Below are 26,111 nucleotides of genomic sequence, written 5' to 3' on the forward strand. Positions count from 1 at the left end.
AAACACACCGTTTGTTTTTAATGGAAATGAGTGAAATCCAATAAAGACTGTTTCTTTTAAACATAATTTTGCAGGTATTTAATTAGTCGTGGAGCAAATGTAGCTGCTGTCAACAGTGAAGGAGAAACTCCATTAGATATAGCAGAAGAGGAGGCCATGGAAGAGCTCTTGCAGGAAGAAATTAGTAGGCAAGGTAAGAAAATGGGCCCCGGTGGAAAGCACCTCAACATTGTTATGTTGCTGCTGCTAACTGTACAATGCAATCATTGGGTAACTTTCAAAATTTAGGATGGTTCAGATATAAATGAAAATTGGAATTCTTTTATCCTGCAAACTATAAGTGGCCATTCTTGCTGTAAAAATCATAGTAAAACCTTTCCCTTTGAGGTTTTTTTGACGTAAAACCCAAATTACCTTGCTTTCCCGTGCCTTTTAAGAGTACATCCACTGGTCTGTCTTCAGTTCCTTTTTCTCTTGCTGTCTGCAGCAGTCACACTGAGCTCTGCTTTATTCAACATTGTAAGCCTGAAATCTGTAGTACTTGTGAATGTTGATTTGTACCAGGTTTTGAACTTTGCATTAAGCTCAGGAAGCACTTCAGTAGCGGTAATTGCAGTGCATAGCATCTTTGATCTGCTGTTAGGGACAATATAAATTCTGTCAGTATTTCCAATTCAGTCTCCAGTATGATGAAACTAGGAGGTTAAATTAAACCTTCCTACTTGGGATTAAATTCATGTAGTTATGAGTGTCATGCCTCAAGACAATCCTTCAGGCTTAGATGATGCACACAATCTGGGCATAGGGATCAACCTGATAGTGGGAGATCAGGTGCCAGTTGTTTTTTTTTTGGTGCCAGTTGTTGAGGGGGGAATTTCACTCCATCACATCAAGTTTTAGCTTCCTCAGACAAGCAAAAGGAGCATCAGGAGGGCTCTGCATTAGGTTTGTCCATTTAGGTGCATGCTCTAACTGGCATAGAAATCACAACATGAAACAGGCCATTTCGCCCAACCAGTCTGCATTGGTATTTATCCGCCACATGAACAGTAGCCATAATCCAATGTGCCTGCCCTGATACCACATCCCTTTATTCTCTTCTCCTTCAACCACTTATGAAACCTATTCTTAAATGTTGATATGGTCCCTGCTTCAGACACTAATTCTGGCACTGCATTCTACAGCCTCACAACTCTGTGTGGGGTGGGGGGGAAGAAAAGTTTCTCCTGCATTCTGTGCATTTAATCTGGTGTCTACGACCTTTCATTCGAGTTCCCTCAATTACTGGAAACTGTGTTTCTATCTACTTGTTCATAAGTTTGAAACATCTCTATCAAATCCCTCCTTAATCTTGTGTGTTCTAATGAAAGCAGCACCAGTTTTTTAAAGTCTTCCTTCATATTTGTATTTCCTCACACCAGGCAGTAATATAGTGAATCTCCCCTGCACCTCTATCACCTCAACATCTTTCCAATAGTGTGCAGTCCAAAACTGCACACAGTACTCCAAATATGGGGTTACTGAAGTTCAATATAGATTCACTATTACATCTGGACTTTCATATTCTATACCTCTTGCCATAAAACCCAGTATTCCTGTAACTTTCTTGCACTTTATTCACTTGAAGTGATACTTTTAAGATCTTGTGAACCTGAACCCCAAATCCCTCTGCTCTTCCACATCACCCAGCTTTCCCCCATTGAGTATAATTATTACTTTCATCTTTTTTTAAATGAGGTATACCACCTTACATGTACTAATATTGGGCAAGACTGCCACTAACCAGCACTGAAGCATGTCTTTTTGCAAATGGTGTGGGCTACTCCGAAGCTATCCTCTCACTATGTTCTGAATGCAGATGCAGTTGGCCATATTCCAGTCTGCCTCTGTTACCTTCTATGCTACGATGCCTCCTACGATTTCAATGGGGATGGTTGAAAAAAGAATGCATTTATATGGTATCTCCTCATGTCACTTAGAAAAGGCTCAAAGTGCTTCTCGTAGTAAACTGGTTTGAAGCGCAGTGACTGTTATGCAGGACAGCACAGCAGTCATTTTGGGTATAGTAAGAGTGCACAAACAGTGTGATGAAAGACCAGTTTAATCTTTTTCATGGTTGGGGCACCAGAAGATTTTCCTGGTGGTCTGACCACAAAATAACAGAGCAACCGATCATTCATTTCATTGCTTACCTTTGAGTGGTGAATGAGATCTTTATCATCCACCTGTAACAGGCAGGCAGGGCCTCAGCTTAACATTTGATCTAAAGGGCCACACTCCTTGAGTACTGTGCTGAATTGTAGTTTTTACATTATATGGTGGAGTCTTGGAATGAAGTTTAAACCCTCACCTGATTTGGACATTAGGGTGACATCAGCTAACCAAGCTGGGCTCAGATTACCAAGTTACTAGTTCCCAATTAGCAGTGGATAGGCTCTTTTATGATCAGAGGCTATTTATTTTGTGGATAAAATGTCAGGCTTCTTTCAGAGGGACAGATAGCGCTGTGATTTTTCCTGTTTGATACCTCACCCCATGCAACGTGGAGTGTAACCATAGTATGGTACAGCACAGAAGGAGGCTATTCGGCTCATTGTGCCTGTGTAATTAATGAAGAATTGCATCCCATGATGTACAGTTGAATTCAATTGAGTAGGACTATACTGTATTTCATTCAAAGGGTTTATAATCCTATTAAATGAAAATTGGTAGGTAGTCTTTAAAGCAACGTTACTCAGTCATTCACCAATTGAAACAAAACAGACATGTCAACAAAAAATCCCAGGTGATTGGAGTTTCAAGTGCTGCTAAGGGCGAATATTATTTGGTTTGATTTGGAAAAACATAGGACTTCAGCCCATCTTCAGACTTTTCTTTCCATAGTCCTTGGTGGGGGTGAGAGGAGGAGGAGAAGTTTCTTGTTGTGTTCACTTTATACCCATGTCCTTTAGTTCTGTGCAGAAAGTCCAAATCCATGTAATCTATTTATCTTAGCATTTTGAAAGATTCGCATTATGATTCCTTTTTTTTGCCCCCTGCAATGAAAACCACTTCAGCTCTGGAAGTCACTTATAGCCTAGAGCCTCCAGTGTTGGATTCACCCATTTCATTCTTCTCAAGCCCCACAATCCTCTTGAGAGTAGGATGTCCAAAATTGTATAGTATTCCAAATACTTTCTTGGGACTTAGTTGGGGTCCTGGCTGTGAGTCCTAGTATTTGATTGATTTCACCTTGACCAGAATGAATGATCAAAAATGACACCCACTCATTTTTGTTTAACACTTTTGTCAAAACACTTGTGTTGTCTATCCCCAGTTGGCCTGAGAGCATTGAGTCAACTGGAGTCACATGTCGGCCAGACAAATTGCCTTCCCTTAAGGATATTAGCAAGTCAGTTGGTATTTTAGGAAAATTCAGCAGCTTTCTTAGTCCTTTCCTGGTGCCAGCCCACATGCATGTCCAGATTTATTGAATTCAGTTTCACAACTTGCTGTGGTGGGATTTGAACTCGTGACCTCCTAGTTGCTAGTTAACTGCTAGGCTACTGTACCCATTCTGTTTGTGGTTCATGCTTCCTCGGTGGCATCATCTGCAGTTAATCATTCTTTGCTGGCACACAATGCCTAAATTGGCCATTTAATACTGCTAAACTAATCTCAAGACCTCCATCACTGACTTGGGTTTGATCGATGTGTTAATGAGGTAAGAATGTAAAACAAAATGATGTGTTTTAATATGAGAAAATCCAAAGGGAGAGTTTATCATTTTGGGTGTCGCCCTCATCAGAACTCTGGTTTTGATCATTGCACTAATAAATAAGAGTATACAAACTGTTATAAAGGGTTATATCCAACAGATTGGGTATTCACAGAATATTCTAGTCCTATTTATTTCTGATTTCCACTGGTCTTCGGCTTTCTTTTAATCTCAACTATCTTTTGATTCATATTTCGAGATAGTCAGAAATTTGAACTCATTACAGGGATACTTTTCAGAGCTTTGCTGGGAGCAGAACCTGTAGGAATGTTGTCAGTCCTCTGAGAGAAGTGTGGTTTCCAGATGTGCATAGTACTGCACAGATAAAATTTTGCTGCTCTTGTCATGTGACGTGTATTGAACATTCTTTGGATAATCAAGATGATGTAGGAGGAATATCTTTGGTCGTCATAGTATATATTGATGCTGCTATGATTTCACCTATAACACCTTCAGCTTTTCAGACAAGACAGATGAGTATTAATTTGACTCATCTGGCAGCACTATCGCCTGAGTCAGGATGTCATGGGTTCAAGCCTGACTCCAGCACTTGAGCCCGTAATCTTGCCAAACCCTTCAGTTCAGCACTGAAGCAATGCTGCTTTGTCTTTCGGATGAAATGTTAAACCAGGGCCCCCATCTGCCTGTTCTCATTGTTCAGTTGGACTTTCAAAGCACTTTTCGCCGATAGCAGGGAGTTCTTGAATCTGGATCAGTATTCTCTGCCGAATAAACACCAACAAATAAATTAGTGGGTCATTCATCTCATTGCTGTTTGTGGGAAGTTGCTATGTGCAAAATGATTGGAGTGCAATCATGAGACAAAGAAATTCTTTGTATTTTAAGTGCTTTAGAACATTTTTGACTGTGTTAGGTTGCAAGTTCCATCTTTAAGACATTTCCAACAGAAGTTAGCCTGTGACAGACGAACCTCATTTTTCATTGGGTTTGAATTTAAATTTGTCACAGGTTGATGTTAAGAAATTCCTTTTTATTACTCTTCAACCTTATTTTACTTTTTTTGCTATTAAAAAATTCCACTAAGGAAAACATGCTTTTCTTTTGTTCACCAGTGCTGAACTAACATGGGTTTTGTTTAACATATTGTCTTAGACCAGTTACAGTGGGTGTTTGTGTCAGTAACTTGCACCTACAGTAGTGGAATTGTAAAAGCAATGCTTGTAAGAGACCAGCAGTATACAACATCGCCCTCTGCAGGCAATTCTTTCTGCTCTCTGAAAAGCCTTTTGTTATTCCAAGCTTGTAAACTAAAATAATCATGTAATACAGCATAATTCTTAGTAATGCTCTATAGTTTCACTGAATTCTGAACAACAAATGTTATGCCATGTGAACTGTTCGGGTATTAATGGAAAATGATTCCTTAGAGGGAAAAGATATTTTATATTGAGCATTTGTCTTTCACAGGATCTTTTTTCCAAAGCTTTTTGACTACAGTAATATTCAAAACACATTTTTCACTTCAGGGAATTTTATGGATGCTACTGTCCACAGTTTATGATTTAATATCAGCATAACTGGTAATGTATTTTTGGGGAGGTGCAGGAGAAGAAATGGGAGTGGAAAGAAGTTGAAAGGTGTGGATGAACAGCAAGTCTTGGGGGTCAATTACATAATTCCTTGAATGTGTAAGTGCAAGCAGATAATGCCATGAAAAGCTAATAGCATTTTAAGTTTTAGAAATGGGGGCATGAAGTTAATTGTTTGTACAAGACAATATTTTGACTACTGTTTGAGTACACTGTGCAGTTTTGGGCACTTTGTTATAGAAAGGACATTAAAGTTATAGAAGGTGTACAGCATAGCTTCACCAGCATGACTGCATGGATGGGAAACTATAGTATGAACAGAGACTGGCTAAGTGGAGATTTAATAGAAGTTTGTAAAATTGTGAAGTGTTTTGATGGTGAATGGAGAGAGACTTTCCCCTCATTGATGAGGGGGTCATAAATTTAAAATTGTTAGGAGAGGTTAGGAGAAATTTCCTTACATGGAGAGTTATTGGAGCATGGAATGCTTTGGCACAGGGAGTAATCGAAGCCGAGACAGTTGCATCATTGGCACAGATACAGTGGGCCGAATGGCCGCCACCTCTATTGTACACTTTGATGAAAATGTATGATTTTAAAAGTTCTCATATTTGTCAAATAAATTATATTTTGATGTTTGAAGTGAGACCTAGCTCCTGCAACTTAGGCTTTTTCTTCTTGAAGTTAAAATCTATCAATCTTTTAGCTCAATGGATAAATGCATTGTGTGGTAGAGACACCTGAAAAGACCCAAGATCACTCCCTGATTTGTTTTAAGATCACTGATCCGAGCTATGACCGTGGTAGGGACACTCGATATATGTTTCTGTATGTGCATACAAAGCTGCAGCCTTTTTGTTGAGGGCCATGTAATTTCTGCAGTCAGTGCTAGTCAGATAGGTCCTCTTCCTTACAAAAAGTGTCATAATAAAGAAATGCTATATAGTGTTTTTCAAACTTCAAAATATCCCAAAGCACTTTAGCTTTACAGTGTAGTCACTGTTGCAATGTAGGAAGCATGACAGTCTATTTGCATGCAGCGGGATACCACAAACAGCAGTGAGATAAATGACCAAATACTTTTTTTTCAGTGATGCTGATTGACAGATAGTTTGCTAGCACACTAGGAGAATTTCCCTGTTCTTGGAATAGTGCCATGGGAGCTTTTACATCCACCTGAGAGGGCAGATGGAGTATTGGCATAACATCTCATCCGAAAGATGGTGCCTCTGACAGTGCAGCTTTCCATCAGTGCTGCACTGTAGTGTCAGCCTAGATTTTGTGCTCAAGCCTCTGGAGTGGGGCATGAATTTACAACCTTCTGACTCAGAAGCGAGTGCTACCACTGAACTAAGGTTGACCACCTTAAACATGGAGCAAGAATAAATGGTAAGAACTCAACATTAGTTGTAGCCTCATATTGTTTTGATATAGGTTTTGGACTGTATTGATTTGAATGGTTGGTTTGTTGACATTTGTTGCACCTCATCTAGCAGCTGAGTTGATCCAGTTTTGGCTGCAAGGCTGTAAATGTCTACCTCTAGTACCTGGTTTGGGAAGATTACAGTAGTGCACAATTGTTCACCCTCAAATTTAAAGGGAAACTTTAAGTTTACATAAAACTTCAAACTGGGATGTCCCCCACCCCTTAAATGAGATTGTATTTATTATTCTATTGCCTCGGCTTCCATTTCTTTATCATGAGATTCTTAAAAGGATTTACCTAACTTTTAATTAAATTGCTTTGTTAATGAGGTGAGTGTTATCTGTGTCTTCTGTAGATGAGAAGAGCAAACACCCAGATTTTCAAACCAGGCTTGAGCCCTTGACTCCTTACACTCTTCTGCAAGTTGCTGTAGGTTTTGCATTCTCCAGTCAGAAGATTTCATTCTGTGAAGGGTATTTGTGTGATGAAATTATGTATTATGCACTTCAAAAAAAAAACTACCCACAGTGTTTAAATATGTTAACTATGCATAAAATGCCTGTGCAGAGTTTTGGTCATTCCTGGGGAGGAGGTGAGGTTGCTTATCTTTACACACCTAGAAATGATGGAGGTGGGCTGCCGCCTTGAACTGCTGCAGTCGTTGTGATAGTAGTACTCACATTTTATAAATACATTAAGAGCAAGAGGATAATTAAAGAAAGAATAGGGCCTATTAGAGACCAAAAAGATAACCTGTGTGTGGAGGCGAAAGATGTTGGTATGGTTCTTAATGAATACTTTGCATCTGTCTCACAAAAGAGAGGGACGATGCAAACATTGCAGTTGAGGTGTGTGAAATATTGGTTGGGATAAACTTAGTGAGAGAGGAAGTATTAGGAGGTTTAGCATCTTTGAAAGTAGATAAATCACCAGGGCCAGATGAAATGTATCCCAGGCTGTTAAAAGAAGCAAAGGAGGAAATAGCGGAGGCTCTGACCATCATTTTCCAATCCTCACTGGTGCCAGAGGATTGGAGAACTGCTAACATTGTACCATTGTTTAAAAAGGAAGTGAGGGATAGACAGAGTAATTACAGGCCAGTCAGTCTAACCTCGGTGGACAAATTATTGGAATCAATTCTGAGGGACAGGAGAAACTGTCAGTTAGAAAGGCACGGAGTAATCAAGGACGGTCAACATGGATTTGTTAAGGGAAGGTCATGTATGACTAACTTGATTGAATTTTTTGAAGCGGGAGCAAGGACGGTCGATAAGGGTAGTGCATTTGATGTGTTCCACCTCAATTTTAGCAAGGCTTTTGACAAGGTCCCACATGGCAGACTAGTCAAAAAAGTACAAGCCCAAGGGAGAATGGCAAGTTGGATCCAAAATTGGCTCAGTGGCAGGAAGCAAAGGATAATGGTCGATGGGAGTTATTGTGACTGGAAGGCTGTTTCCAGTGGGGTTCTGCAGGGCTTAGTATTAGGTCCCTTGCTTTTGGTGATATATATTAATAATTTGGACTTAAATGTAGAGGGCATGATTAAAAGTTTGCAGATTATACAGAAATTGGCTGTGTGGTTGATAGTGAGGAGGAAAGCTGTAGACTGCAGGAAGGTATCAATGAACTGGTCAGGTGGGCAGAAAAGTGGCAAATGGAACTTGATCCAGAAAAGTGTGAGGTAATGCATTTGGGGAAGGCAAACACGGCAAGGGAGTAGACAATAATTGGGAGGATACTGAAAAGTGTAGAGGAAGTGAGGGACCTTGGAGTGCATGTCCACAGATCCCTTAATGTAGCAGGATAGGTGGTTAAGAAGGCAAATGGAATACTTTCCTTTATTAGACAGGGCGTAGAATATAAGAGCAGGGAGGTTATGCTGGAACTGAATAAAACACTGGTTAGGCCACAGCTTGAGTACTGTGTACGATTCTGGTCACCACATTACAGGAAAGATGTGATTGCACTAGAGAGGGTACAGAGGGTATAAGGATGTTGCCAGGACTGGAGAATTTTAGCTATAAGGAAAGATTGGATAGGCTGGGGTTGTTTTCTTTGGAACAGAGGAGACTGAGGGGTGATTTAGTTGAGGTGAACAAAATTATGAGGGGCCTCGATAGTGGATAGGAAGGACCTATTTCCCTTTGCGGAGAAGTCAATAACCAGGGGGCATAGATTTAAGGTGATTGGTGGAAGGATTAGAGGGGAGTTGAGGATAAAATTTTTCACCAAAGGTGGTGGGGGTCTGGAACTCACTGCCTGAAAGGGTGGTCGAGGCAGAAACCTTCAATTCATTTAAAAAGTGAGGATGTGCACCTGAAGTGCCGTGACCTACAGGGCTACGGACCAAGTGCTGGAAAGTGGGATTAGGCTGGGTTGCTCATTTTCGGCTGGTGCAGACATGCTGAGCTGAATGGCCTCCTGTGTCCTAAATTTTCTGTGATTCTACAGTGGTGATGGGAATTTTTTTTACATCGAATTACATGCAGCACAGAAACCAGCCATTCAGCCCAACCGATCTCCGTGTTTATGCTTCACTTGAGCCTCCTCCCACTCCATTTACTTCATCTCATCCTATCGACATATCCTATTCCTTTCTCCCTCATGTAGATATCCAGCTTCTCCTTATATGCATCAATGCCATTCACATTCTCACCACTTTTTGGGTAAAGAAGTTTCTCCTGAATTCATTATTGGGGTTTATTAGTGACTTTCTTATATTTATGGCCGCTAGTTTTGGACTCGCCACAAGTGGAAAAACCTTCCCTACGTCTATCCTGTCAAACCCCTTCATAATTTTAAAGACCTCCATCAGGTCACCTCTGTGACATGGATGTAAATTTTATTGTTGAGATGTGGTTACTGGACACATGATGAATACCTTTTGTATACAGAATTTATGACTTAAAATCACAAGCTTTCGGAGGCTTTCTCCTTCGTCAGTCCTCGCTCACCTGACGAAGGAGAAAGCCTCCGAAAGCTTGTGATTTTCAAATAAAACAGTTGGACTATAACCTGGTGTTGTAAGATTCCTTACATTTGTCAACCCCAGTCCATCACCGGCACCTCCACATCATATCTTTTTCAGTATGCCGCATTGCGATTTGTTTGCTACGCTAAGACTTTTACATATCTGTGACTCTAAATATGCTAAGTTTTGAAAATGTTTGCTTGACGTTGGTTAGCAGGAGTGTGGAAAATAATCAGCTTTTGCTAACTTGCATTTTGAACCGGTTTTGTTTATTTAGGAGTGGATATAGAGGCAGCTCGGAAAGAGGAAGAACGAATAATGCTCCGTGATGCCAGGCAGTGGTTAAACAGTGGGCAAATAAGTGACAATAGACATCCAAAATCTGGGGGAACAGCTCTCCATGTAGCTGCAGCTAAAGGCTACTCAGAGGTTTTAAAGTACGTACGTAAAACTACTCCATTACTTTTTATTTAAAACTAAATAATGGAGTGAAATGAGCAAGTTGTTTCCTTTATCTGTTGCAGGATGTATTAGGGGTAACTTAAGTATCAAAATTTTAAATAGTTAAATGACTTTTCCACCTGCTGATGGTTATGGTTTTATTCATTTCACCCCCATAGATATTTGATGGAGGTGGGACTTTTCTTGATGCTTCACAAAATTTTGTCCAGCACACAGTTTAGTTATGCATTTGACTGCTTTGGGAAGTCTCGTTGGCTCAGGACAATTAAGCTGTTGAGAAATTAAAGTACACTGAACTCAAATGCTGAGCTGAAATCTGTAAACTGAAGACAGTTGTAAAACGCACTCGTTGGAATCATAGAATGATATAGCACAGAAGGAGGCCATTCGACCCATCGTTGAAAGAGCTATCCAATTAGTCCCATTCTCATGCCCTTTCCCCATATCCCTGCAAATTTTTGCCCTTCAAGTATTCAATTCCCTTTTGAAAGTTACTATTGAATCTGCTTTCACCGCCCTTTCAGGCAGTGCATTCCAGATCACAACTCTGTAAAAAGAATTCTCACCTCCTCCTCTCTGGTTCTTTTGCCAATTACCTTAAATCTGTGTCCTCTGGTTACTGACCCTCCTGCCACTGGAAAGAGTTTCCCCCTTTCTACTCTTATCAAAACCCTTCATGATTTTAAACACTTCTATTAAAGGGGTTAGTTGACGGAAGTCAGCCTGGTCACTGGGGTGCACCCTGTTAGCCTGCTTGTTTATAGCTTGTACGCACAACACTAGTGCATGTCATAAAAACAACAGAGGAGCTATTAAAATAGTACATTTGAGACAAATTTGTTTGCCTGGGTTAGTAGACACCTGGCTCAGTTGAAAATAGTTTTTTTTTTAAGTTCCAAAAAACTACTGTAAGTTACTGAGATGACATTTAGAGGGGATGTTCCTTTTTTAGTCCAGATGTTTTTTCAAAATTTTACTTGTTTTGTTATCCACAGGCTTTTACTCCAGGCAGGTTATGATGTAAATATCAAAGATTATGATGGCTGGACCCCACTTCACGCTGCAGCACACTGGGGTAAAGAGGAAACCTGCCGAATCCTGGTGGAAAGCTTCTGTGATATGGAGATGATCAACAAAGTGGTTTGTTACCAGTTACTTTTTTGATAGCGGCAACACACTTTTTTTTGTGTTTTGTTTTCAGTCACAAGTAGAAAGAGAAGCAGATGGTTAAATCACACAAGTTTTGCGAACACAATTTTAAGGTTAGAATAATTTGCTTGAAGTCACAACGGTACACAAGTTGCCAGGGAAGGGAACCTGCCACCCCTTACCCAGTCTGGCGGGGACACGATTCCAGTCCCACAATACGTGGTGGACTCTTAAATACCCCCTGAATTGGTAAAGTAAGCCACCAACTATTGCTACAAGAAGTCAGCCCATCATTGCCACCTCAGAGGATAGGTTTAAAAAATGCGACCTTGCCAACTATTACGCCAGTCTGTCCAGAATCTAAGTACAAGATAAATTGGCTTCCGAGCATTTAAATTCTGCATTTAAATAGCAGTGAGGGCTATCAATTGAATATTGGACTAGCTTGAGCTTTTGTGACTTTGTGAATATTTAATCATTTCCTTTATTAGATTGTGTTACAGTAAGTCTTGTGATTAACAAACACAGCTTTGAAAAGGACTATCGTAAGGCACTGTGATTAATGCATATTGAGTCCATTTCAGGTATAAAGTGTGTTTATAAGATGATTATTTAAGTAAGATGGAGTTTTAAAAAAATTTCCAATATTTTCCCCCTTTTCCAGAAGATGTTGACTCCTTGCGAGAGTGAGGATCCACAGGTGCTAGTCAGTCTCTGGTAACACACTCAAGTGGCCGTTAGTCAATTGTGAGCCTTGGCAGTGAATGGTGGGAAGATATTGGGGGGGGGGGGGTGGGGTGGGGTGGCGGGGTGCAGGGAAGGGAGAACAATAGTGATCAGAGGTAGACCTGATCAGGTCCTCACTGGACAGCCAGATGTGGATATTTCCAGCAGGGCTTGTTGCATAGTAGTTGGGACTTGAAGTCCTTGGACTTTGTTACCTTCTGTTGCTCAGGGGCACTGAAGCCAATTTTAGTGCACCTACAGCAGCCCTGGCTAAGAGTGTTAATCCAGCAGATAGGAAGAATAGAAAAACAGAATATTGTTTAAATGGTGAGAAACTAGTAAATGTTGGTGTTCAGAGAGACTTGGGTGTCTTTGTACAAGAAGCACAAAACGTTAATATGCAGGTACAGCAGGCAATTAGGAAAGCAAATGGCATGTGGTCTTCATTGCAAGGGGTTTGGAGTACAAAAGTCAGGAAGTCTTACTACAGTTGTACAGGGCTTTAGTGAGACCTCACCTGCAGTACTGCTTACAGTTTTGGTCTCCTTATCTAAGGAAGGATATACTTGCCTTGGAGGCGGTGCAACGAAGGTTCACTGGATTGATTCCTGGGATGAGACGGGTGTCCTATGAAGAGAGGTTGAGTAGAATGGGCCTATACTCTCGAGTTTAGAAGAATGAGAGGTGATCTCATTGAAACATATAAGATTGAGGGGGCTTGACCGGGTAGATGCTGAGAGATTGTTTCCCCTGGCTAGAGAGTCTAGAACTAGGGGGCACAGTCGCAGGATATGGGATTGGCCAAACATGACTGAGATGAGGAGGAATTTCTTCACTCAGAGGGTTGTGAATCTTTGGAATTCTCTACCCCAGAGGGCTGTGGATGCTGAGTCATTGAATATACTCAAGACTGAGATCGATAGATTTTTGGACTCTAGGGGAATCAAGGGATATGGGGATCGGGCAGGAAAGTGGAGTTGAAGTTGAAGATCAGCCATGATCTGATTGAATGGCAGAGCAGGCTCGAGGGACCGTATGGCCTACTCCTGCTCCTGTTTCTTATGTTCTTATAGCAGATACCAGGGACATTCCTGATGTGTATGGCTTAGCTGCTCACTGATCACCAAGTTTATCCAATCAGAAGAGTGTCAACATTATCTTGATGGCAAACTAAACCTGTTCTTGTATAGGTTGGGGCAGTCCATAAGGAAACCTTGTAACCGCACACACGAGCTTACAGTATGTCAACACCAGTAAATACACATTCACTCATTCTGTTGATAATGTTCTCATTTATCATTATTTAATATTTTTGCAGGCTGCTGAGCCCCACTAGACCCCATTTCGTTGGTTGTGATCCTCCGGTTCCATTTCCTTGACGCACGTTTATAAATCCTGGAACACAAAAGATTGAAAGCAAGAATAACATTTCATTTCACCCAATCACAGCCTTGGCAATTGCATCTGACGTTAGCGTTGCACTGAAGCAATCGATGGGATGTTAAAGTTGGAGTGTAAACAAAGTTGGATCGGCTTCCTATAGTGTAGACATTGGGATTGAACAGTTGGGGTTCAATATTTCTTTTTGCACAAGAGTATTGCAATGGCACAATGACTGAACATATCTGGGGATGGAAACCTGCTTCACAATGAGGGTGTGAGAAAGAGTTTGGAAAGTACAAGGGTGAAGAGGTTCCCTTCACCTGTAGCAAAGTCGAGAGCAATTTCCTTTGTTTGCAGTGTGGAGTGTAAATGCATGCTTGATGTACTTTTGAACTGATGATGACAAAGTGATTTCAACTGCAGCTTATGGTAATAAATTAGGCAAAACTCGAGTCACCCGGTCAGAGATCCTTGGGTGAGGCCAGAGGTCAGCTACAGATTTCCAAGGGTTGGCTTTGTGTTTTTATTCATGAAAACCAAATTTAGGTTTAAAACATTTATTTGGGAATAAATGTTTTGTTTATCACCTGTACCAGTAAGATAGTAGTGCCTCACAATTGGGCCCTTGGTTGCCAAGAATGTGGTTTTGTGAAAGATGTGTGATATGTTGCAATGGCTTCTGAAACTTGTCTGTCTGGTCCAGTTTGTGTCTTCCTAACAATAACTCTTATTTTCTATTTGGCACATTAGTTGATGGGAAGTTTTTTTCCCATAGTCCTCTTCTGAAACACATGAATTTTGTCCACAGAGGCAGACAGCTTTTGATGTAGCAGATGAAGATATTCTTGGGTACTTAGAAGAGCTGCAAAAGAAGCAGAATATGGTGAGTTTCTGGAAGTTATTACAGATCCATCACTGTTTCGTTGACTGTCTCTTGGCAGAGGGAAAGAGAGGTGAAATTCTGCAATATAACTTGAGTAATGTTTTATTATGATTGGACCATCCATGCTAATATGTAAAGCTTTCTGCTAGCTAAACAACAGGGACAAAAAGAAACCCTCTGGTCTTAACATTAAAACTGGCTTGCCATATCCAGGCTCTTCACACTAATAGAACGTCCAAGTATTCATCATTGAGACCAGAACTGGCATCCTTGAGGAAACTGGGCCTCTCGCAGCCCTGGAGGACCCATTGGTTGCTCCTTTAAGTCTTTTGTTATCTTTCCAGTATATGAGGTAGTGGCCACTGCAAACTTTTTTTTTAAAATAGTTTTTTTGACTACCGTCATTGTGTACAACTAAATATTGCAGTTTTTAAAATCTGTGCGAGTGGAATCCGTTAGTCGGGATGCAGAAGCTTCCCCCTTACTGCTCCACTTCTTTAAAGAACAATTGGTGCTTAATCTGTCAAGTCCTAACAACTGTCCATCAGACATTCGCTGGCATGTACCAATTTCTGTGAGCTTCAGACATATATTCATTACATCTTTAATGACGGAACCATTGAGATCTTTATTTTAGGAGAAGTTCACTGCCATGTGATGTCAGGAAAAACTGAATTCTGGGTCCTGGCTCAGTCCATGCCTTCGGCAGTTGTTTTTGTTCAAAACGCCATGTGCTGTTCCTTGAGGAGTAAATGAATTCTCTCAGCGATGTTTGCAAGTACCATGGAGACCTGGTCTTTTTTACTTTGTTGTGCTATTAGAAGCAACTAACTTTTAATCTCCAGAATGTAGTTCAGACATTCAAAGTGAAAAATCTTTTGAAGATTCTTTATCATAAAGTGGTCGGTTCCAAGAGACAGGAGGACAGATTGCTTTTCTCAATTTCAGTTATTGCTTATTCTGAAATCATAAAATAATGAAGTTTACCATAGTAGGAAACAGCCCTTTGAGGACAGCATGTAAAATATTTTTTGTTTTGCGTGTATGGTATGTGATTTCTCCAGAGTTTTCATTTGCACAAACAAATGCTTTACAGGACTTGTCTGGCTCAAGCTATCCAATTCAACCTCATATCTGTAAACTTACAACCGTCTGAATTTGTATAACTGTGTTTGACATTTTAATAAGCTCCAAATTAGATTACAAGCTCATCTCAAGATGGGTTCGGGTAACAAAAGCCCTTCAGCCTATTTTATTTCCTATTTCGAGAATGCTAACTTTATTATCTTCCTGTTACAGCATTTAGCTGTTCTATTAATATTGCTATTAAATTAGTCCACTGTTGGGTCTCAAACCACCCTTCCCACCCACCTGTTCCTGCTGATCAAGAACACTTCTGGTGTCTTTCCTAAATTTGCCCTTAACTTATCTAGTTTACTCATACATAGAATGTACAGCACAGAAACAGGCCATTCGGCCCAAGCACGTCCATGCTGGTGTTTTTGTTTTATTCATTCGTGGGATGTGGGCGTCGCTGGCAAGGCCAGCATTTATTGCCCATCCCTAATTGCCCTTGAGAAGGTGGTGGTGAGCCACCTTCTTGAACTGAGTGGCTTGTTAGGGCAGTTAAGAATCAACCACATGGCTGTGGGTCTGGAGTCAGATATCGGCCAGACCGGGTAAGGACGGTGGGTTTCCTTCCCTAATGGACATTAGTGAACCAGGATTTTTACGACAGTCCAGTAGTTTCATGGCCACCATTACTGATGCTAGCTTTTTATTTCAGATTTTTTTATTTAATTAACTGAATTTAAATTTCCCAGCTGCCGTGGTAGGATTTGAACTCGTGTCTCCGGATTATTAGTCTAGACCTCTGGATTAGTCCAGCAACATAACCGTAATGCTACCGTACCCATTTATGCTCCACACAAGCCACCTCCCTATTTCATCTGACCCTATCAGCATATCCTTCTGTTCCTTTCTCCCTCATGTTTATCTAGCTTCCCCTTAAATGCATCTATGCTAATTGCCTCAACTACTCCTTTTGATAGTGAGTTCCACATTCTAATCAGTCCCTGGGTAAAGAAATTTCTCTTGAATTCCCTATTAGTCACTCGTTTATGTAAATAGTGAACATCTTATTTATGGTTCTGTTCTCCCCCACAAGTGGAAACATTTTCTCTACATCTACCCTATCAAACCCATTCATAATTTTAAAGACCTCTGTCAGGTCACCCCTCAGTCTTTTTTTCTAGAAAAAAGAGCCCCAGCCTGCTCAATCTATCCTGATAGGCGTAACCTCTCAGTTCTGGTATCATCCTAATAAATCTTTTTTGCACCTTCTCCAGTGCCTGTATCACTTTTATAATATGGAGACCACAGCTGTTCTCAGTACGGCAAGTGTGGTCTAACCAGGGTTCTATACAAGTTTAACATAACTTCTCTGCTTTTCAATTCTTTGCCTCTAGAAATGAACCCCAGTGCTTGGTTTGCTTTTTTTTAATGGCCTTTTTAACCTGCGTCGCTACTTTTAGTGATTTATGTATCTGTACTCCCAGATCCCTCTCTTCCTCTACCCATTTAGACTCTTATTATCCAAACACTATGTGACCTCCTTATTCTTCCTACCAAAATGTAATACCTCACAATTATCTATATTGAAATTCATTTGCCAATTATACGCTCGCTCTGCAAGTTTATTAATGTTTTCCTGTATTTTGTTGCAGTCCTCCTCAGTATTAAGTATACCCCCCAATTTGGTGTCGTCTGCAAATTTTGAAATTGTACTTCCAATTCCTGAGTCCAAATTGTTCATGTAAATGGTGAACAACAGTGGTCCCAGCACCGATCCTTGTGTAACATCACTTCCCACCATTTGCCAGTCTGAGTAACTACTTTTGACCCCTACTCTCTCTTCTGTTTTGTAGCCAGCTCACTATCCTGTCTGCTACTAGTCCCCTGACTCCACATGTTCTGACCTTAGTTATGAGTCTACAATGTGATACCTTATCGTACTGAATGGGAATGCAATTATTCAAAGTTATAGTTTGGTAATCTAACACTTTTTATTTTCCCCCAAAGCTTTTTAGTGAGAAGCAAGCAAATAAATCCCCATTAATCGAGTCAACTGCAACAATGGAGAACAACCAACAATTAAAACCGATCAAAACGTAAGTGGAAGTGAGATTCACAATACAAGTTAGCAACGATTGATAAGCTGCATTATTTGGGAAATAAAACTTTTCTGCCTGTTCCTGCTTGTGAATACAATTATTCATAGTCTACAAACCAGTAAATGGTATATGTGAAGATCTTGATGTCTTCTTTTAAACCTTACTGAAATTCTTCTAACAGTAAAGAAACCCTGCTGAACGAACAGAAGATTCCAGAGTCTCTGGAACAAGAGAAAGCAGACGAAGAGGAGGAGGGTAAGAAAGATGACTCCAGTTGTTCCAGTGAAGAGGAAGAGGAGGAGGACTCAGAGTCAGAAGCAGAGTCAGGTAACCGCCAAGTAATTTTTAGATCCTTTTGTCCATAAATTCAGCCATGGATAGAATAATTGGATTATCTTAAAACCTCCAGTAATGTCCAGTAGAAGATTACCCTTTTCTGAAGATTATTGGATTCTTTAAAACTTGCAAAGTTTGTGCTCGTTGAAGTGAGGGATGTTAATGCTGAAGACTGGAACATTTTCAGTTTCAGGCACCGCACATCAGCATCAATCACTTCCAACAGCATGGTTAGATGCAGAGTCAAGTTCTCTCTACATCTATCCCTACAATATACTGCAATGTCAACCTTATTAATTGCCAATTAATGCTATTGAGCAGTTTTGTGCAATGAATCTGTGCCCACTAGAAACTGGATTGAGACTGCCAAAATTATTTTCTGTAGGACCCTTGCAGCCAGCAGATAGAATTTTAATTCTATCAGCCTGGGCTGCATTTGAGTGCAAGTCCTAGAAGTGAGAGGCCATTCATTGTCTGACCCACTGCACCATTAAGTCGCCTACTGTTTCATTTTTTCCCCTACTCTTTCATTTTTAAAATGTTATTTCAGTTGGCATGTTTTGCATTTGGTAAATTAAACAAGCAGTGATTTTAGGGTTCTTTCTGTCAAAAGTTTTCTTTTAAAGAATAGGATGCAAAACCATCAAAGCCACAAAGTTGCTATAAATGGAATATGACTATCTTGGGTAGTTTATAGATTACTCCTATGGGTTTGTTTAGTCATTTCTCCATTAATTAGTTTACTTTCCTTCCAGAAAAAAGCAAACCTACAGCAACTGTGAATATTGTAAACCGTATCAATAGTGGTATACAGTCTGCAGCAGTGGCTCCATCAACTGTACCCACAAATCAAGTTACACCAACATCACCAGTGAAAAAGGTATGGGATAACCAATTCATACTTTAAATAATCAGCAGTAGATCTAGTAGGAGAGGTTCGGACACTCAGCCAGAGGGTAACATGTTTGAATCTCTCTTATCTGAATTCAAAAATTCTCATTGGGCACGTTTACTTAATTATTAGCTGGGTTACTGCAAAATACAGCATATGACACCTTATTTCTGAGGGAAAGGACAAATTCTGTCCCAAGTCCTCTCCTAAATAGCCCAGTGCACAACATATCTGCTGCTGTTGAATTATATAGTCATTTTGATATTTAAACTGTTTGGTCTATTCAACCTACCTTCCTGGCTTAAAAAAAAAGGTACAGCATTGAATAAGGAAAGTAAAGATTAAACACAGGGAACCTAAAAGGATCTGAACATCTATTTATTGCAGTTGGTACATATAACTACAAATACCAGCAATGAGCATGTGAAATGAATAGATTAATATCCAAGTGGAAATCAGAGACACTGTCCCTTTTAAGACTTGACTTCACCAGTGTCCTGGAATAGTCCATCAGTTCTTTGGAGTGAGTAGGTGCAATAAGGATAATATATACATACAAAAGCTCCAACACTTCAGGTCAGAGAGCAGGGCAGCAGAAGGAAAGAAATTTTGGACGTGCAAGACACACACTTAAATGTAGTTAATCCAACATTCTTCCTTAATTGCTTGTCATGTATACACAGATATGCCAAATTAGTACAGTAACTGAGCTGGATGTTAATTGAGACCAACTTGAAGCACACAAGTGCCAAAGTACTATCTGAGATTAAAGGAATGCTTCATGAAAACCTTTAAATTGCTCCCATGTGGTAGGTACTGCATATTGGTTCATTAGGTACTGGAGCTTGATTAGAATGAGTCTTCCTTTATGAATCTTGACCAGCTGAAGACTAACATGGAGAAATACACTCTGTTGCCAATTAGCCATGTGTTCCTTGTAATGGGTTTGCCCAAGGCTTTGCTGCCAAATCAGGCAAATAACTGCACTGAGAAGTGACCGTGGTCCTACAAGCATAGAAAGCCATGGCTCTAATCAGCAAAATTATGTTTTATGGTGAGCAGGTGGCAGGTAAAACTTGGTGGTTATATACTCCCGAGACCAGTGAAGTGCAGGTTCAGGCAGTTGTCTTGGATGATTTCTTATTGGAATGCCAGACAATACAGGGTGAGTCAGAGCATGAAGTTCACTTATCTGCATGCACACTTAGACAAAATAACCGAAAGAGTGAGTGTTTTTCTAGTGAGGTGCCTAAAGGAGACTACTTTCAGTATGAAGTATTATGAAAGAATTTATTTTGTAGAATAAGTACACTAGTTGCATCATTCTAGGTTCCTTATGAAGTCCCGTCACTTTGGGTATCCCCTCACTTCATGGACCTGTGCCACTGTCATCAGGCAGCTCTCCGTGGAGTGTCATGGATTGGTATCTGGGCCCATAGTTGATGTCGGTTTGGTTCTGTCTGAACCAGGATACTTAGTGACACTGGATATTGCAGAGAGCATGAAGAAAAAAGTTGAAAAGAAATTGTACAAGGGCATAATGTAGCCTAATTGCATGCTGCAGCAAAACTAGACTCAAGTTTCTGCATAGCGTTTCCGGCAAAGATGGTTTTTGAGGGAGAGACCTATTAAAGGCAAAGCAATGTAGCATTCTGTGTAGAAGTTTTGCTTTATCCAGAATATTGATGTGTAACTGCAGCAGTTTTTCGATCCTTTCATAACCATGATGTGATTCAAAGGCAACAACTTGTGATGCTGTTCCAGTCGTCTTATACAGGATTAACGGGCTGTAATGTTGGCATGGAATAAGCCCTCCTGTGTGTGACTGAGTCAAAGAATGAGAGGGGAATTTTGTGTGTCCGGTCAAACAGACCCATGTCATTCTATCACAGGGCAAATGTAGGCTATGTGGAATATTGAAGTTAATAGTAATGGGTGGGTTGCTGTGAATCGCCTGTGGATTTGTCCTCTGAAGGATTCATGCACTATTGTGAACTGGTCCAGTAGTAAGGAGATTATACCTAGAGTTGTCTAAAATTCATCAGCTATCATGTACAGATCCTGTTTTGGCTCCAATTAAGATTTTTAAAATTCCAGTTTCCCCAGGAAACTTATATTGTTCCAGCTATTTTGCCATTATCAAAGGTGTTGAGTGGATGGTGGAAGATTTTTCAGGCAGTTCAGATAGATGTTAAACATCCTTTGGTACTGTTTAAGGAATAGGGAGTTCTGGTCTTATGATCAATATTTCTTGCTCACCCAGTACCACCAAAAAACAGATTAAGTGATGGCAACTGTTTTTCAGATTGTGTTGTACACAAATTAGATGATGTGTTTAGGAACATAGGAACAGAAGTAGACCATTCAGCCTCTCGAGCATGTACGGCCATTCACTGAGATCATGGCTGATCCTAACTCCATCCATCCACCCGCCTTGGCTCCATATCCCTTAATACCCTTGGCTAGCAAAAATCTATCGCTCTCCAATTAAAATTATTAATTGAGCTAGCATCTATTGCTTTTTGTGGGAGAGTGTTCCACACTTCCACCACCCTTTGCATGAAAAAGTGTTTCCTAACTTCTCTCCTGAATGGCCTGGCTCTGATTTTAAGGTTATGCCCCCTTATCCCATAGGAAAAAGTTTCTCTCCATCTACCCCATCAATTCCTTTCAAAATCTTAAAAATCTCAAAAAGTTATCCCTTAACCTTCCATATTCCAGAGAATACAAGTCTAGTTCATGTAACCTCTCGTAATTTAACCATTGAAACCCTGGTAACATTCTGGTGACTCTGCGCTGTCAAGGCCAATATATGCTTTTTAAGGTGCGGTGCCCAGTTCTGTATACAGTACTCCAGATGTGGTCTAACCAGGGCTTTGTATAGCTGCAGCAAAACTTCCTTCTCTTTATAATCTAGGCCTCTAGATATAAAGGCTAACATTCCATTAGCGTCTTTGATTTTTTTTGTACTTGACTGCTACATTTAGTGATCAGCATACACGGACTCCGAAATCTCTTTGCATCTCCATTGTTCCTAGCTTTTCACCATTTTAAATACTCAGATCCATCCTTTTTTGGTCGAAAATGGATGACTTCACATTTATTTATATAAAAACATGTCACTGCACTTCAAAGTAGTTTATTGTACACAAAGCTATTTAGGATACTTGAGAGACATGCTGTATAAATGCAAGCTTTTCTAAAACCATTGGATGAGGAAGGCCATTCAACCCATCTTAGCTCAGCTATCCAATAACATCCTACAGTTTTTTCCCCTCCTCCCTCCTTTGTCACACCTGCCAGTCTGTTCCATGTATTGAGCACTCTGTGCGAAGAGGTACCTCATGACACCAGCCTTTTGACTAGTTTGAACTTGTAAACTCGTGTCCTATTCTTGCGGATTAGTTTGAAGTAAGTGTCCAGATTTATTTTTTCTATAGAGTTTACGGTCACGTGCACCTTTTAACGTCACTATTCAGTTGTCTCCTTCCAGTGTTGAAGTTTCTCGTCTTTCCTCATAACTCAGTCCCTCCGATTCCACCAGTCAGCTTTATCGCTGTTCTCTGAACTGCCTATGAAGAGATGGCTTGAGGGGGGGAAAAAAAACCCTGCCCTGAAAATCCAGGTGCTAACATCAAGATTGTACTGCAGAAATGATAAATACTTTTAAAAAGACCCTTAAAATTGCCAAAGAATTTGCAAATGATTAATGGGAAGTCACGCTAACAACTAGGTTAACCATTTCTTGGCATGAAGTGACAGTGGCACTATTGCTTATGATGAGATACACAAAGCTTGAGCGAAGCCTTAAATATACCGTGAACTAAGGAAGGTCACGAATTGTACGTTGCAAGGATATTATCTTGAAGGGGAGAGTATCCATGTGATTTTTTTTTAGGATCTTGAAGCAGCAGTATTCTTGTGTTTTTTTTAAGTGTCTTAAAGGGACAGTATCCTTGTGATTTTCTTCCCTCTATTTGGAGGATGATCTATTACATTGTATGCAGAGGAGGAATAAACAAGGTGGTTATAAATTCTACACTGGGACCTTTCTGGGAGGGAAGGAGAGGTGAGGTAAGAAAGGGGCTTTTCGCGTTGAAGCTAATTTGTATTGTCGATTCATGTTGCTTTTCAATGAAAACCAGTAGTCCTACATTAGATTGGCGCAGTTATACTCCCACTTGCACATTGATGTGAAACAGTTAAAGGGTTGAAAAAGCAGTATAAGTTGGATGCTGGGCTCCAATCTGGCTGTAAATCCAAGACATGAAACCTTCTCCAAGAAAGCTTCTCACAGCACTTGGAGTTGGTGATTTGTCACACTGCCTGGAAACTTCTTAAAAAAAAACTGCCAATGAAATGTTTGGAGAAAGTGGATGCTCCAGCTGGGCTCTAACAGTAGAAGTTAACTGCTAGGCAAGTAGAGCTCTATACATGCGTCAAACCTCTGGTGCAGTTGCACCTGGGTGCCAGTCAGACTGAGGTCAGTGTGTGCTTTTGACAAAAGTCTGCTGATTGTGTACCTGGTCAGATACATATCCCTGGTTATTAGCTGCTACATGCCTGCAGCTCCAGATTAAATTTGTACTCTGGATGCTAGCATCCAGTGGTAATTAAATTCGCTGTCTTATTTTGAATTTGAAGCTGTTTGCCCAATGTGCAACTGTTGAGGAACTTATGATCTCGAAAGGTTTAGTCTACTGTGAATTTTAATAGATACCTGATCTAGCAAGTCTTATAAACATTAAACTATCTATTTAAGAGGTGATTTATGATTGATTTATTCAAGGTGTGTTAAGATTGTACACGGTTTTATAATGTAGGGTGTTGAAGTTCTTGTTCTTTTGAGTATTTCCTGATGGTCGGTGATCTCATTCACGCTGTTAGCGTGAGACTGACGTCACACTTAGTGTTTCTCCTTGCCGTTTTCTCATTGAACTTTCTGTTTTAATTGGCTTCAGTATGAATCCATTACTCCTCTCATGCCTGTGGCGGAGCCATTAGATCCGGCATCTTGGCGTCAGGGCTTGCGTAAAACTGGCATTGTTCTTGTGCCTCAAAAGGGTGAAAAAGTTATGGTGAGCTGCCTTTTGTGTGCGGAGACTTTTGTGTTTTGTGTTAAGTTACCCGTTTACCAGAAGTATCCAGTTTCACTGTGCATGTTGTGATGACACCCATTTTCACGTGTTTTTAAGCAAATAGTTCTGACATATGAACATTTGAATAAAAATCCAGAATTTGTGTGTTTTGTGTGCACATGCGTTTTCTCACGTCTGTTTTTGTTGCATTGTTTTAATCTGCCTTCAAAGTGCATGAACAACTATTATATAAGTATAGAGAAATTCATGCCATTGTAGTTTAACAGTAGTGGTTTCCTGTGGATTTTGATTGGGTGTTTCTCCTCCTCCGCCCCCCCCCCCCCTCCCCCGCTTCCCTCTGGGACCAAAGGCATCGCACTACAGACTAAAATATTCCATGATGTGACTTATTTGAATGGTGCGGCGTTAACCCTTTGCCCTTATGGTCAAAGATGATATGACGATTTTCAAGTCTTACCAATTTTTTGGCTTGGGAGCAGGTTGGAAATCAACTATTTTGTGGTTTAAAAAGTGGTCAAGCCGATTTCTTTTATTGTAAATTATCCAATTAACCTTTTAGAAATTATAGGGAAGCCCCACAGACAGTGTATTTCATGTTAAACCAGAGGGCGAGAGTGGTTCTGTGTGAAAGTGGAAAGAGAAATAGATCTTGATGCTATAAAGAGCTATAGAACAGCCGAATGTTTCACTAAGAGCAGTTGTATAACAACAGAACTAGTCAGAATAAGTGACGTCTGAGAACAGTAAGTTAGATAGGTTCTTTGCTTTCTTTTGGTCAGATAGCTACACATTAGTGTGAAGAACAAACCTGTAGCTTATGAGAGTTATCTGCATATTTTTATCCTCTGAGAATTGCACTGTTGGAGTCCTACATTTTCATCGCATTACATATTATGTCCAATTTACAGCACAGCAACAGGCCATTCAGTCCAATGCTTCACACAAGCCTCTGCCCACCCTTCTTTCTCTAACCCTATCAGCATATCCCTCTGTTCCTTTCTCCTTCGTGCTTTTCTAGCTTTCTCTTAAATGCATCTAAAATGTGGTGGTAAATTAATATGGTGTCATCATTGGTCCTCTGAGAGAAGTTAATAAGAAGCTGCTTAATCATATGCCAGCCAAACTTTCTGTCATCTAGCTGTGGCGGTGGATGGTTTGAGCTTCTGTGTGATCTTAACTCCGTACTAAAAGTTTGGATTGTTTGTCTCTTGGTGAAGGGAATTGACCGTTTTCACTGGTATTATGAAGCATTTCTAAATCTGTGCTTGTTGGATGGTGTACGGAAAAAAATCAGAGGAATATCTTTATCAGCACGCAAAACAATGTACGTCAAAAGCTAAAATGTAAGTTGGCTAAATTTTGGATATAGAATTCTATGAAGTTCAGAGAGGTTCTCTTTCTAAAGCTCTACAACAAAATAGCCATGGATTTCTGATTACACAGCTGCAATTTGAAATGGTTATTTTTTGTCTGAATTGGATAGATTTTGCTAGTTATCAGGACTGAAGAATTTCTTTGCATGTCCATATGATCTAGAAATATCTTAATTTCCTCAATGTGGAAAAAGGGATGTTCCAGCAAAGTACCTTATCAATATTATCAAAATTATGGTACAGATATTAATGAATTGATACATTATGTCTTAAAAATTAACTTTTTTTATTAAGTTGTCATGATAGTTCAGGTTTACTGTAGAAGTACTAAAAGAATGAATGGTTGTTTTGTCCTTCCCTGACCTTTACATGTGGTCTGTCTTGAAACAGGAGCTCGATAAACACTCAAACACAATATAGTTTTCGATCTTCATTTACAGTTTGCCACTCCATTCATCAAGTCTTCAAAAGAGGAGGAAAAGAAGAGGAAAGACGAGGAAGAGAAGAAAGACGCATCTCCTGCATCTTGGAGGTTGGGGCTTCGGAAGACTGGAAGCTATGGTGCATTGGCTGAGATTAGTGCTTCTAAAGAGGCACAGAAAGAAAGAGACGCTACAGGTGTGATGCGTTCGGCCTCAAGTCCTCGGCTGTCATCCTCTCTAGATAACAAAGAGAAGGTAACTAGTAAATGCAAGCTTTGTCCAATTAATGTTCGAGCCCACTTAAGTTCAGCACTAAATTGCCTGAAGTCTTAAGTGATTCAGACAGTTTTGTTCCTTTCCCCCCATTCTTCCCTGCCCCCCCAAAAAAGTTCAGTTTGGAATCTATAGTGCAAAGCCAATTAAACTTTTCATAGAATTGGTACTATTTGGAAGGTAGATTAATGACCCAACAAGCTACTGGAGTGCAGTAATGGGCTTTCTATGCCACC

General features: G+C 40.2%; 1 protein-coding gene across 8 annotated transcripts in view; it reads left to right on the top strand.

Annotated features, from left to right (window-relative positions):
* The window catches only part of ppp1r12a (protein phosphatase 1, regulatory subunit 12A), a 145,948-nt gene that overhangs the window by 64,254 nt on the left and 55,583 nt on the right, over window positions 1-26,111 (top strand). For 7 of the 8 annotated variants that reach the window (XM_067999268.1, XM_067999266.1, XM_067999269.1 and 4 more), the window contains exons 3-10: window positions 75-193; window positions 9,982-10,141; window positions 11,162-11,306; window positions 14,233-14,307; window positions 17,389-17,477; window positions 17,662-17,807; window positions 18,572-18,696; window positions 25,621-25,857. In XM_067999268.1, the coding sequence (XP_067855369.1) occupies window positions 75-193; window positions 9,982-10,141; window positions 11,162-11,306; window positions 14,233-14,307; window positions 17,389-17,477; window positions 17,662-17,807; window positions 18,572-18,696; window positions 25,621-25,857 (1,096 nt within the window). Of the gene's footprint in view, window positions 1-74; window positions 194-9,981; window positions 10,142-11,161; window positions 11,307-14,232; window positions 14,308-17,388; window positions 17,478-17,661; window positions 17,808-18,571; window positions 18,697-23,669; window positions 23,787-25,620; window positions 25,858-26,111 lie in introns of all 8 variants that reach the window. The other variant, XM_067999274.1, reaches the window with a different exon arrangement.

This window comes from Heptranchias perlo, chromosome 18 (genome assembly GCF_035084215.1).
Source record: "Heptranchias perlo isolate sHepPer1 chromosome 18, sHepPer1.hap1, whole genome shotgun sequence".
Lineage (NCBI taxonomy): Eukaryota > Metazoa > Chordata > Chondrichthyes > Hexanchiformes > Hexanchidae > Heptranchias > Heptranchias perlo.